The following is a 14029-nucleotide window of genomic DNA, read 5'->3' on the forward strand; positions in this document are numbered from 1 at the left end:
CAATGACTGTCAGAGTCATAAACATGGACAAATGATCTGGTAAAAGTCTGGTAAATGATTGTAGACATACCAAACACAATAAAGCTAGAGCCCACTATAATGCAACCTATAGACTAATAACATGGCAAGACACGCAACCTCTTTTCATTTCTAATCTTTAATTCACTTTTAATTCAGATTCACAGCACAAACCTGGCATGCACTGGGTTGACACAACTTATCAAAAAGTGCTATTGGAGGATCAGGCCTCAAGGAATACAGCTCATTTCAGTACAATATGAGGATTACATTTAGGTTAACATATAATTGCTTAATAAAACACAGACAAACATGGGGGACACTGTTTTTTGCCAAACAATGAATATAGGCTCCCACACAAAGGCTGGTAAAACTTTAAACAGTGATGTTTAAATGTTCTATTTAAATAACCATGTTTAAGTCTACACTAATGTTATGTTGTAGTTTAGGTTGCTGTTTGTAATGAAACTGTAGATAGCATAGGAATAGCCTAGCAATCTATTATGTATATGGACTGTAACCATAGCAACGTTAGCTTACCTTGTCATTGTTGCTGTTGATATGGATTTTACTGGCAACATTTCTAAAAGTTTCTTTACTTCTGAGGTTCAAGCAGCATGGGAGACCGATAGAAACTTTCTGTTGCTTTTACTTAGTGCTCTCATTCGCAGAATTTTGCGTATGCGGCGCTACCGGACCTGATTGCGACCACTTTAGTTAATGCTTATACAGCCGCGGACTTCCCAGATTCGGCTCTTTAAGGAACGCGTCAAATACAAAATTAAAGTAAAAATTAACATGCTGCATACAGCACCTGGAAACAGACATACGCTGCATCCCAAACCGCCTACTTCCATACTATATAGTAGGCAAAGAGTACGAGAAGTAGTGCTTTTCGCCTACTATATAGTATGGAAGTATGCTGTTTGGGACGCAGCCATTACTATTTTACCCGCAGCTTTTTCCTGTGTGGATGCTGGTCGCGCGCATTGGTCAAATAAAATAAAAAAATAACACGTCTATTTTTTAAATGCATTGTTGTAACGCGCTCGTTACTAAGACTGTAACGAGTAAAATATTACCAAAATTTTATTAGTAATGCGTTATATTACTGCGTTACAGCAAAAACGAATATATTACTGTAATATATTATATTTTGTAATGCGTTACTCCCAACACTGTCAATCACACAGAAACATGCTACAAACCACAGAATACATTTGCAACTGAAAAGCAAAATGCTAAAATTACAGAATAACTTATCAATCACATAGAAACATGCTAACACTTTAACAACTGAATAACAAAATGCTAAAACTACAGAATACCTTATCAATCACATAGAAACATGCTAACACCTTAGCAACTGAATAGCAAAATGCTAAAACTACAGAATACCTTATCAATCACATAGAAACATGCTAACACCTTAGCAACTGAATAGCAAAATGCTAAAACTACAGTATACCTTATCAATCACACAGAAACATGCTACAAACCACAGAATACATTTGCAACTGAAAAACAAAATGTTAAAATTACAGAATACCTTATCAATCACATAGAAACATGCTAACACCTTAACAACTGAATAACAAAATGCTACAACTACAGAATACCTTATCAATCACATAGAAACATGCTAACACCTTAGCAACTGAATAGCAAAATGCTAAAACTACAGAATACCTTATCAATCACATAGAAACATGCTAACACCTTAGCAACTGAATAGCAAAATGCTAAAACTACAGAATACCTTATCAATCACATAGAAACATGCTAACACCTTAGCAACTGAATAGCAAAATGCTAAAACTACAGAATACCTTATCAATCACATAGAAACATGCTAACACCTAAGCAACTGAATAGCAAAATGCTAAAACTACAGAATACCTTATCAATCACACAGAAACATGCTACAAACCACAGAACACATTTGCAACTGAATAGCAAAATGCTTAAACTACAGAATACCTTATCAATCACACAGAAACATGCCACAAACCACAGAATACATTTGCAACTGAATAGCAAAATGCTAAAATTACAGAATACCTTATCAATCACACAGAAACATGCCACAAACCATAGAATACATTTGCAACTGAATAGCAAAATGCTAAAATTACAGAATACATTATCAATCACATAGAAACATGCTAACACCTTAGCAACTGAATAGCAAAATGCTAAAACTACAGAATACCTTATCAACCGCATAGAAACATGCTACAAACCATAAAACACTGTAGCAACTGAAAAGCAAAATGCTAAAACCACAGAACACCCTAGTAACCAGAACATCTTAGCAACCTTAACAAATGCATAATATGCTACAATACACAGAAATCTTTAGCAACCGTAAAGCAACATGCTAAAAACCACTTAACACTTTTGCAACTGAATAACAAAATGCTAAAACCACAGAACTCCTTAGCAACCGCATACCAAGATGTTACAAACCAGAGAACACCTTAGCAATCGCATAGCAACCTGCTAAAACACTTAACACCTGCGCAACCACATACTGTAGAAACATGCTACAACCCACAGAACACCTTAGCAACCAGAACACCTAAGCAACCTTAACAACTGCATAACATGCTATAAACCACAGAACACCTTAGCAACTGCATAGCAAGATGCTAAAGCCATAGAACACTTTAGCAATCGCACAGCAAGATGCTACAAACCACAGAACACCTTAGTAACCATTTAGCAGCTTGCTAAAAAACACCTTAGCAACTGCATAGCAAGATGCTAAAACCATAGAACACTTTAGCAATCGCTGAGCAAGATGCTACAAACCACAGAACACCTTAGTAACCATTTAGTAGCTTGCTAAAAAAAACAAAGAACACCTTAGCAACTGCATAGCAAGATGCTAAAACCATAGAACACTTTAGCAATCGCTGAGCAAGATGCTAAAAACCACAGAACACCTTAGTAACCATTTAGTAGCTTGCTAAAAAACACCTTAGCAACTGCATAGCAAGATGCTAAAACCATAGAACACTTTAGCAATCGCTGAGCAAGATGCTACAAACCACAGAACACCTTAGTAACCATTTAGTAGCTTGCTAAAAAAAACAAAGAACACCTTAGCAACTGCATAGCAAGATGCTAGAACCATAGAACACTTTAGCAATCGCTGAGCAAGATGCTAAAAACCACAGAACACCTTAGTAACCATTTAGTAGCTTGCTAAAAAAACAAAAAGACCTTAGCAACTGCATAGCAAGATGCTAAAACCATAGAACACTTTAGCAATCGCTGAGCAAGATGCTAAAAACCACAGAACACCTTAGTAACCATTTAGTAGCTTGCTAAAAAAACAAAAAGACCTTAGCAACTGCATAGCAAGATGCTAAAACCATAGAACACTTTAGCAATCGCTGAGCAAGATGCTACAAACCACAGAACACCTTAGTAACCATTTAGCTGCTTGCTAAAAAAACAAAAAGACCTTAGCAACTGCATAGCAAGATGCTAAAACCATAGAACACTTTAGCAATCGCTGAGCAAGATGCTAAAAACCACAGAACACCTTAGTAACCATTTAGTAGCTTGCTAAAAAAACAAAAAGACCTTAGCAACTGCATAGCAAGATGCTAAAACCCTAGAACACTTTAGCAATCGCTGAGCAAGATGCTACAAACCACAGAACACCTTAGTAACCATTTAGCTGCTTGCTAAAAAAACAAAAAGACCTTAGCAACTGCATAGCAAGATGCTAAAACCATAGAACACTTTAGCAATCGCTGAGCAAGATGCTAAAAACCACAGAACACCTTAGTAACCATTTAGTAGCTTGCTAAAAAAAACAAGAAGACCTTAGCAACTGCATAGCAAGATGCTAAAACCATAGAACACTTTAGCAATCGCTGAGCAAGATGCTACAAACCACAGAACACCTTAGTAACCATTTAGCTGCTTGCTAAAAAAACAAAAAGACCTTAGCAACTGCATAGCAAGATGCTAAAACCATAGAACACTTTAGCAATCGCTGAGCAAGATGCTAAAAACCACAGAACACCTTAGTAACCATTTAGTAGCTTGCTAAAAAAACAAAAAGACCTTAGCAACTGCATAGCAAGATGCTAAAACCATAGAACACTTTAGCAATCGCTGAGCAAGATGCTACAAACCACAGAACACCTTAGTAACCATTTAGCAGCTTGCTAAAAAAACAAAAAGACCTTAGCAACTGCATAGCAAGATGCTAAAACCATAGAACACTTTAGCAATCGCTGAGCAAGATGCTACAAACCACAGAACACCTTAGTAACCATTTAGCAGCTTGCTAAAAAAACAAAGAACACCTTAGCAACTGCATAGCAAGATGCTAAAACCATAGAACACTTTAGCAATCGCTGAGCAAGATGCTACAAACCACAGAACACCTTAGTAACCATTTAGCTGCTTGCTAAAAAAACAAAAAGACCTTAGCAACTGCATAGCAAGATGCTAAAACAATAGAACACTTTAGCAATCGCTGAGCAAGATGCTACAAACCACAGAACACCTTAGTAACCATTTAGCTGCTTGCTAAAAAAACAAAAAGACCTTAGCAACTGCATAGCAAGATGCTAAAACCATAGAACACTTTAGCAATCGCTGAGCAAGATGCTAAAAACCACAGAACACCTTAGTAACCATTTAGTAGCTTGCTTAAAAAACAAAAAGACCTTAGCAACTGCATAGCAAGATGCTAAAACCATAGAACACTTTAGCAATCGCTGAGCAAGATGCTACAAACCACAGAACACCTTAGTAACCATTTAGCAGCTTGCTAAAAAAACAAAAAGACCTTAGCAACTGCATAGCAAGATGCTAAAACCATAGAACACTTTAGCAATCGCTGAGCAAGATGCTACAAACCACAGAACACCTTAGTAACCATTTAGCTGCTTGCTAAAAAAACAAAAAGACCTTAGCAACTGCATAGCAAGATGCTAAAACCATAGAACACTTTAGCAATCGCTGAGCAAGATGCTAAAAACCACAGAACACCTTAGTAACCATTTAGTAGCTTGCTTAAAAAACAAAAAGACCTTAGCAACTGCATAGCAAGATGCTAAAACCATAGAACACTTTAGCAATCGCTGAGCAAGATGCTACAAACCACAGAACACCTTAGTAACCATTTAGCAGCTTGCTAAAAAAACAAAAAGACCTTAGCAACTGCATAGCAAGATGCTAAAACCATAGAACACTTTAGCAATCGCTGAGCAAGATGCTACAAACCACAGAACACCTTAGTAACCATTTAGCTGCTTGCTAAAAAAACAAAGAACACCTTAGCAACTGCATAGCAAGATGCTAAAACCATAGAACACTTTAGCAATCGCTGAGCAAGATGCTACAAACCACAGAACACCTTAGTAACCATTTAGCTGCTTGCTAAAAAAACAAAGAACACCTTAGCAACTGCATAGCAAGATGCTAAAACCATAGAACACTTTAGCAATCGCTGAGCAAGATGCTACAAACCACAGAACACCTTAGTAACCATTTAGCTGCTTGCTAAAAAAACAAAAAGACCTTAGCAACTGCATAGCAAGATGCTAAAACCATAGAACACTTTAGCAATCGCTGAGCAAGATGCTAAAAACCACAGAACACCTTAGTAACCATTTAGTAGCTTGCTTAAAAAACAAAAAGACCTTAGCAACTGCATAGCAAGATGCTAAAACCATAGAACACTTTAGCAATCGCTGAGCAAGATGCTACAAACCACAGAACACCTTAGTAACCATTTAGCAGCTTGCTAAAAAAACAAAAAGACCTTAGCAACTGCATAGCAAGATGCTAAAACCATAGAACACTTTAGCAATCGCTGAGCAAGATGCTACAAACCACAGAACACCTTAGTAACCATTTAGCAGCTTGCTAAAAAAACAAAAAGACCTTAGCAACTGCATAGCAAGATGCTAAAACCATAGAACACTTTAGCAATCGCTGAGCAAGATGCTACAAACCACAGAACACCTTAGTAACCATTTAGCAGCTTGCTAAAAAAACAAAGAACACCTTAGCAACTGCATAGCAAGATGCTAAAACCATAGAACACTTTAGCAATCGCTGAGCAAGATGCTACAAACCACAGAACACCTTAGTAACCATTTAGCTGCTTGCTAAAAAAACAAAAAGACCTTAGCAACTGCATAGCAAGATGCTAAAACAATAGAACACTTTAGCAATCGCTGAGCAAGATGCTACAAACCACAGAACACCTTAGTAACCATTTAGCTGCTTGCTAAAAAAACAAAAAGACCTTAGCAACTGCATAGCAAGATGCTAAAACCATAGAACACTTTAGCAATCGCTGAGCAAGATGCTACAAACCACAGAACACCTTAGTAACCATTTAGCTGCTTGCTAAAAAAACAAAAAGACCTTAGCAACTGCATAGCAAGATGCTAAAACCATAGAACACTTTAGCAATCGCTGAGCAAGATGCTAAAAACCACAGAACACCTTAGTAACCATTTAGTAGCTTGCTTAAAAAACAAAAAGACCTTAGCAACTGCATAGCAAGATGCTAAAACCATAGAACACTTTAGCAATCGCTGAGCAAGATGCTACAAACCACAGAACACCTTAGTAACCATTTAGCAGCTTGCTAAAAAAACAAAAAGACCTTAGCAACTGCATAGCAAGATGCTAAAACCATAGAACACTTTAGCAATCGCTGAGCAAGATGCTACAAACCACAGAACACCTTAGTAACCATTTAGCTGCTTGCTAAAAAAACAAAGAACACCTTAGCAACTGCATAGCAAGATGCTAAAACCATAGAACACTTTAGCAATCGCTGAGCAAGATGCTACAAACCACAGAACACCTTAGTAACCATTTAGCAGCTTGCTAAAAAAACAAAGAACACCTTAGCAACTGCATAGCAAGATGCTAAAACCATAGAACACTTTAGCAATCGCTGAGCAAGATGCTACAAACCACAGAACACCTTAGTAACCATTTAGCTGCTTGCTAAAAAAACAAAAAGACCTTAGCAACTGCATAGCAAGATGCTAAAACAATAGAACACTTTAGCAATCGCTGAGCAAGATGCTACAAACCACAGAACACCTTAGTAACCATTTAGCTGCTTGCTAAAAAAACAAAAAGACCTTAGCAACTGCATAGCAAGATGCTAAAACCATAGAACACTTTAGCAATCGCTGAGCAAGATGCTAAAAACCACAGAACACCTTAGTAACCATTTAGTAGCTTGCTAAAAAAACAAAAAGACCTTAGCAACTGCATAGCAAGATGCTAAAACCATAGAACACTTTAGCAATCGCTGAGCAAGATGCTACAAACCACAGAACACCTTAGTAACCATTTAGCAGCTTGCTAAAAAAACAAAAAGACCATAGCAACTGCACAGCAAGATGCTAAAACCATAGAACACTTTAGCAATCGCTGAGCAAGACGCTACAAACCACAGAACACCTTAGTAACCATTTAGCTGCTTGCTAAAAAAACAAAGAACACCTTAGCAACTGCATAGCAAGATGCTAAAACCATAGAACACTTTAGCAATCGCTGAGCAAGATGCTACAAACCACAGAACACCTTAGTAACCATTTAGCTGCTTGCTAAAAAAACAAAAAGACCTTAGCAACTGCATAGCAAGATGCTAAAACCATAGAACACTTTAGCAATCGCTGAGCAAGATGCTACAAACCACAGAACACCTTAGTAACCATTTAGCAGCTTGCTAAAAAAACAAAGAACACCTTAGCAACTGCATAGCAAGATGCTAAAACCATAGAACACTTTAGCAATCGCACAGCAAGATGCTACAAATCATAGAACACCTTAGCAATCGCATAGTAACATGATACAAACCACAGATCTCCTTAGCAACTGCATACCAAGATGTTACAAACCAGAAAACACCTTCGTAACCATTTAGCATAGCAGCTTGCTAAAAAACCAAAGAACACGTTAGCAACTGCATAGCAAGATGGTAAAACCACAGAACACTTTAGCGACCGCATAGTATTACCACTTCTTTGCGGGCAAGCACACATTTTCTTACAAAAATATTAAAATGTATGTTATTTTTCTAATTGGTGTTTTTAATTTTGTCTATTTAAGGACGTTGTCCTGCTGGCTGGCTTTACCATCAAAAAGTCTCCATCTTTTTTAAACGACAAGCTACATCCATGTCATCTGGAGATGGAAGGTGGAGATGCCAGGGTTTTTGTGAGTTTCAACTGCTTACATTTTTGAATCCTCAGTATCATTTTCTTGAGCATAACTGTAAACTATATTTTTTATTATATTTTATTTCATTTTTTCCATCCGGATGTGTTTGATAGGTTTGTCCCGGTGCCGCCCCCTCCCGCGGTCGCCCTAGTGTCAGTTCTGAGGTGCAGTATGTGATACTTTCATCATGTAGCTATCAAGAGACAAATCCCTCCCACTTTCTCCAAATACTATATCTACCGTTTATCCCTCAGAGATCAAGAAGATTCTTCATCTAAATTGGCTTTCGTCTGCTGCCTTTTCCCTGCTTGTCTCTCTCTCTCTCTGATTGGCTCTTCTTTCATTTGAGCATCCCTTCTTAATTTGCCATCCAGATCAAGTGCTATAAATCTCAAAAGCCCCCAGACACGTTCATTACAGTTTAAATAAAGTCTTGAAAAGTGTTTTGTTTTACTCGCACGCTTTGGATTTTTCGGACATTATTGTCAAAAACATATTTCCATAAGTATGTAATAGATTGCTAGCACACAATATTCAATGCCCAGATAAGCATGTCTTTAATTGGAGTGTTCATTATGGAAATGTGATTTTTGTGCCAATATTGGACTTTTAGAAGGGTCTCTTGACAGAAATGCAATATAGTATACATAACTATATTATCAGTGGTGTATAAAGACCTTACATAATAAACTGTATTGTTTTTTATATTCTAAAGAAACACTGCACTTTTTTAAAATATGCTAATTTTCCAGCTCAACTAGAGTTAAACATTTGATTTTCACCATTTTGGAATCCATTCAGCTGATATCCAGGTCTGGCGCTACCACTTTTAGCATAGCTTAGCATAATCCATTGAATCTGATTAGACCATTAGCATCACGCCTAAGAAAAAATATCCAAAGAGTTTCGATATTTTTCCTATTTAAAACTTGACTCTTTTGTAGTTAAATCGTGTACTAAGACCAACAGAAAATTAAAAGTTTCGATTTTCTAGGCAGATATGGCTAGGAACTATACTCTCATTCTGGCGTAATAATCAAGGACTTTGCTGCCGTAACATGGCTGCAGGAGGCGCAATAAAATCCCACATTGCACCTTTAATGCTCAAAATCAAGATTGGCTTTGTGTTGATGTGCTTACAAAAAGTATGTTTTTGATGACTATAATGACAATATTACTGCTGTGTTTTTGTCAAGCCCAAATACACGTATCCTCCTCTAAACATGTTGAAGCATAAGACATTGGTGAGCGTCTACGGTGTGGTGACCTTCTTCAAACTGCCTTACCGGACTAAAGGCTCAGGTGAGTGAATTCCTTTCATCCCAGCATGATCATAATAGACTTTCCCATTGTTAGGTGAGCCCTCCTGAGAGTAGGGCCAGACGAAAGATGACTTTTTAAACCCCTTTTGGGTGTCACCTTTGGAATAGCCATCAACAAAAGATTTCAGAATGGTTGAACTTTGCTCATGGTACGTCTCGAGGGAATTGTTTCATAGGGCACGTTTGTACCTTGAAAAGTTTTTTGTCGCCCTGCTTTTTTGATATAATAACATTGCAGACAAAAGCAAAACAAAACTGACCTTTTGCATATTCTAGTATGCTTTCTTTAGCTCTTCTTTCGGTTTGCTTTTTGCAGGTTAAGCATTTTAACATTGATACCATTAAGTTGTAATATTCTTTCTTAAGAGAAGCTGATACAAACCAATTACCACTCAACCACTCTCTCATGGTGCACGGCTATGTTAGCAGTTATATTTTACGTACTGTAAGAAGTGCATTCAGTTAATTTGTCATGGCTTGGATTACGACACGTAACGTTTGGTTGTCAATGTCTGCGAAAATCAGTGGGCTGGCTGATTCATCAATATTTTGATAAGTGGAGAACAGCAGTTCAATCACTTTAATATGGGAAGGGAATGATGCATAGTGTGCCCAAATGATGACCGATTGATCTCCAATCAGTGCTCAGTGAGGCTGCTACCAATGCATGGGTATTTCAAAAATCATTTTTTTGTCCAGATGGATGAAAATGATTAGTAAGTAAACTTTTATTAAGCAATAAATCTAAATTTAAAACTTATGTATATAAATAAAAATCTTTAATCGTTTTGTTATTGTATTTTTCTGTGAAAAGCTATCATTTCTTGAAGTTGGTATTAGAGGATTCTTTGTAAAAATTCAGTAATCACTACTTTTTAATAAAAACTACTTCTTAACAGTTATATTGTAGCAAGTTTAAGGCTTATACAACTGTTAGAAAAGTAAAAGTCATTACCATCACAGACAAGAAAATATTTGATGCACATGTTTGTTTGATAGCACAAGAAATGCATAGTAAAAGTTTGATTTTTTTCCATTTACAATATACTTTTATTTTTTAATAATACCATATATTTCGTAAGCCTCTTTTCATTTTTACATGTACTACACTGTAAAAAGTGAAAGTTGGATCAGCTTAAAAAATTAATTTGTAAAAATTAAGTTTAATAATTTTTACCCTCCTGTTATGTTCAAATTTAGCAACACTTTTAATTTTTAAATAGTTTAATATATGCTAAATAACTTTAATAACTAAATTTAAAATAAAATTGTAGGAAAAAACATAAGTTTTTTATTTTTTAGATACATAAATTGTTTATTTAAAAGATTCATTTCTATAAACTTATTTTTTAGCACATAAATTAAGTGTTTATTTAGTAAATAAATAAAAGTAGTAATGAAAATAATATATTACATGTATTTTATTTGAGAACAGTTTTTCACATAATAATAGTAAAAAACACTCATTAGATCAGTTTTACAGGAACACCGTGTGTACATACTGGTACACTTTTATTGAAATTGACTAAAAGTAACTTAAAGTCAAAAAGTATATAGGAAAAGTCCAAAAGTAGTTAAAAAAACAAAGCATGTTTTTCAGAGATGTCAAAGTAGCTTTGGGCTCAATTTGACCCAGAACATAATAGGAGGGTTAAATCTTCTGACTTTAAGTGAAAAAAAAACTTACAAATTACTTCAATTATTAACATCCAAAATTGTTCAACTTCAAATTTTTACTTAAAAAATTATAAAATAACTTTTGCAAAAAAATTACTTGGTGTTTTTCAATTTAAGTAATTGGTAAGTAAGTTGATCCAACTTTTACTTTTTACAGTGCTCCTTGTATTTACTGCAAAGTATATAGTAACATTTTCTGAAAATATACTAAAATTCACTTTTTGTTTTTATGTTTTTAAATCTACCTTATTAAAAAGTGACCCGTATAATGATATGCAAGGGCCGGCAAAGCTAGCCAACATTTGGTTATTAAGCATGAGTGGATCACTTGCACTATAATCACAGTAATCTCCCTACATGTCACTACTGAAGATTACTGCTCCATGCTAAAAATCACAGACCAGTCCGATGTCAAAGTGTCCTGCACCATCTTCACTAAAAACCTAGAGGATCACCCCGTCATCCTCAAAAATGGAGACATTATACGGCTCCACAGATTTAAGGTAAGGATATCCATCACAGTGGAAAAAAATGTATCACACTTTAAACAACTCAACTTGAATTAACAATTAATTTCAGCTTCCTTGAGTAGGGCGGAGTTGCTATAAGGGCGTTTTCACATTAGCACTTTTGGTACGCACCCGAGTTCGATTGACATCAGAGTTCGGTACATTTGGATGATGTGAACACTATCTTCCGAACTCGGGTGCGCACCCGCGAAACATACTCGAGTCCACTTAAAAAGGGTGGTCTGGGGTCCGGTTCATGTGAACTCCAGATCGGTTCGCTGCTAATGTGAGCGCAATCGTACCAAATCGAGGAAGTGAACCACTGTTAATTACGTATTATATGGAATGTCCCACCAAAACAGACGTGTGTGTTTGTGTGCGTGCACTTACCTTGACAACAAAATGCATAGAATGCTTGCTTGACTTTTGTTCTTATTTTTTTAAACCTTTGGTTTTGTTTTCAAAGAAATAATACAGAAATGCACTTGCGTCTGTCTGCCTCAAACATACTAAAGTCGTTTCGATGACAACGGTCTGTCCGCCGACGTCAATTTTGCGGAGGCATTTAGAAATCATCTCTCTGCTTGGAGTTCGTCAATCACGCTTGTCGTCTTCTCGTTTACAGCGGTTGCCAAGCAACATGAGAACGCGCCGGCTGCAGCTTGATGATGCAAGCGTACCGCGGTTCGGATGCAAAAATAATATGTGAACACAGTCCATGGGGGGCATGGGGAGGGGGGAGCAATCGAACTCGGGTTCGGACCAGGCAATCGCACCAAATGTGAAACCGTCCTAAATGATAAAAAATAAAGTTGACTTACCTTAAGTTATTTAAACTTTATTTATATAATTTATAGCAACTTCTCGATAGTCAGAAAAGTTTTCAAGTTAATTTAACTTAAAATGTAAGTGCAACAAGGAAGTTTTACAGTTCACATTTGCTCATTAAGCTTAGTAATCTTCTGTAATTGTAACTGAATTGAATCTTACGAATATGCTTTGTTTATGTTAACCTCCCCCTTATATTTATTTATATATGGATTTATTTTAGGGCTGTCAAAAGATTAATCACGATTAATGGAATACTAAATAAAAGTTGGTTTTAGATTAATCATGATTAATCGAATACTAAATAAAAGTTAGTTTTTGCATAATATATCTGTGTGTGTATTATGTGTAATTATTATGTATATATAAATACACAGATACATGTATAAATGTAAGAAAAATTTTATTTATGTATATTTTTTATTTATTTGTATATAATAAATATATATACAAAATAATTACACCCAGTGTACATACATATATTATGCAAAAACTAACTTTTATTTTGTATGCGATTAATCGTATGTTTTCTTTTGTTTCCTTTGTTGTATTTTTTGTATACTTCGGATTTGTGTATTATGCAAAATTTGAAATAAAATATTATTTTTATTATTATTTTGTATAAGACAAAGTAATCTTTAAAACGCTTCTGCTGACCCTAGACAGTTTATTTGCTAAAGGGAATTGAGCTCTGCAACCTGATCTATTCTTTGTTAGCATCTGTACTGTACATTTACAAAACTACATCTTTCTATAAGGTTTTTATATATTTCTTTTTTTGTTTTTCAATTTTTTCAGTCAGAAATGTTCAATAACTCCATGACACTGTTGAACTCAAGTGGTTGGTCCGCTCTCACATTTGATGGGATTATCGACAGCCCCATAGTTCCTCGTTCCACCAGCAAATCATTTCACTTTGTAGACTCTGATAAACGCACAGTGCAGGAGCTTCGCCAATGGGCAACAAAACGGTTGCTGGTGTCCAGTAATCCTACTCTTCCTCTGTCCGCGGTGAAGCCCTCGATGTTCTTCGATCTTACCTGCCAGTTGCTGGCAAAGGCAGTCATGGATAGCCACTGCATCCTGCTGAAGGTGCTTTCAAAGTTAAACTACTCTAGGCTTGTTTCTAGATTGATTTCTGGATTGACATGTTTCAAAATTACTTTGTGTATTATAGTGAAATTTAAGATTTTCCACTGTGTTTAGGTGTGGGATGGGACCAAGTGTGATTATCCACTGTTGAAAGTTGCTGTCCCACCCGATGCAATAGAGGGAGAATCCACTGGCGCCAAAGACCGGATGAACCTGATAGCCAATGTTCTGGTCTACGACAATCACTTCGAGTTCGCTCAAAACCTAAAGGTAAGTTTACATTTACATTTTTACAAATCGTTGGGTAGACACTTTTTTCCTAATAAGCCTGTTCCCATCACATTTGCACTGCTAATA

At 36.1% G+C, this 14029-nt stretch overlaps 1 protein-coding gene across 3 annotated transcripts in view; it reads left to right on the forward strand.

Annotated features, from left to right (window-relative positions):
• pot1 (protection of telomeres 1 homolog) overlaps positions 1-14029 on the forward strand; it is a 39786-nt gene that overhangs the window by 10207 nt on the left and 15550 nt on the right. For all 3 annotated transcript variants that reach the window (XM_065292052.1, XM_065292054.1, XM_065292055.1), the window contains exons 5-10: positions 8134-8241; positions 8358-8408; positions 9441-9546; positions 11616-11746; positions 13379-13672; positions 13787-13942. In XM_065292052.1, the coding sequence (XP_065148124.1) occupies positions 8134-8241; positions 8358-8408; positions 9441-9546; positions 11616-11746; positions 13379-13672; positions 13787-13942 (846 nt within the window). The remainder of the gene's footprint in view (positions 1-8133; positions 8242-8357; positions 8409-9440; positions 9547-11615; positions 11747-13378; positions 13673-13786; positions 13943-14029) is intronic.

This window comes from Paramisgurnus dabryanus, chromosome 23, assembly GCF_030506205.2.
Source record: "Paramisgurnus dabryanus chromosome 23, PD_genome_1.1, whole genome shotgun sequence".
Lineage (NCBI taxonomy): Eukaryota > Metazoa > Chordata > Actinopteri > Cypriniformes > Cobitidae > Paramisgurnus > Paramisgurnus dabryanus.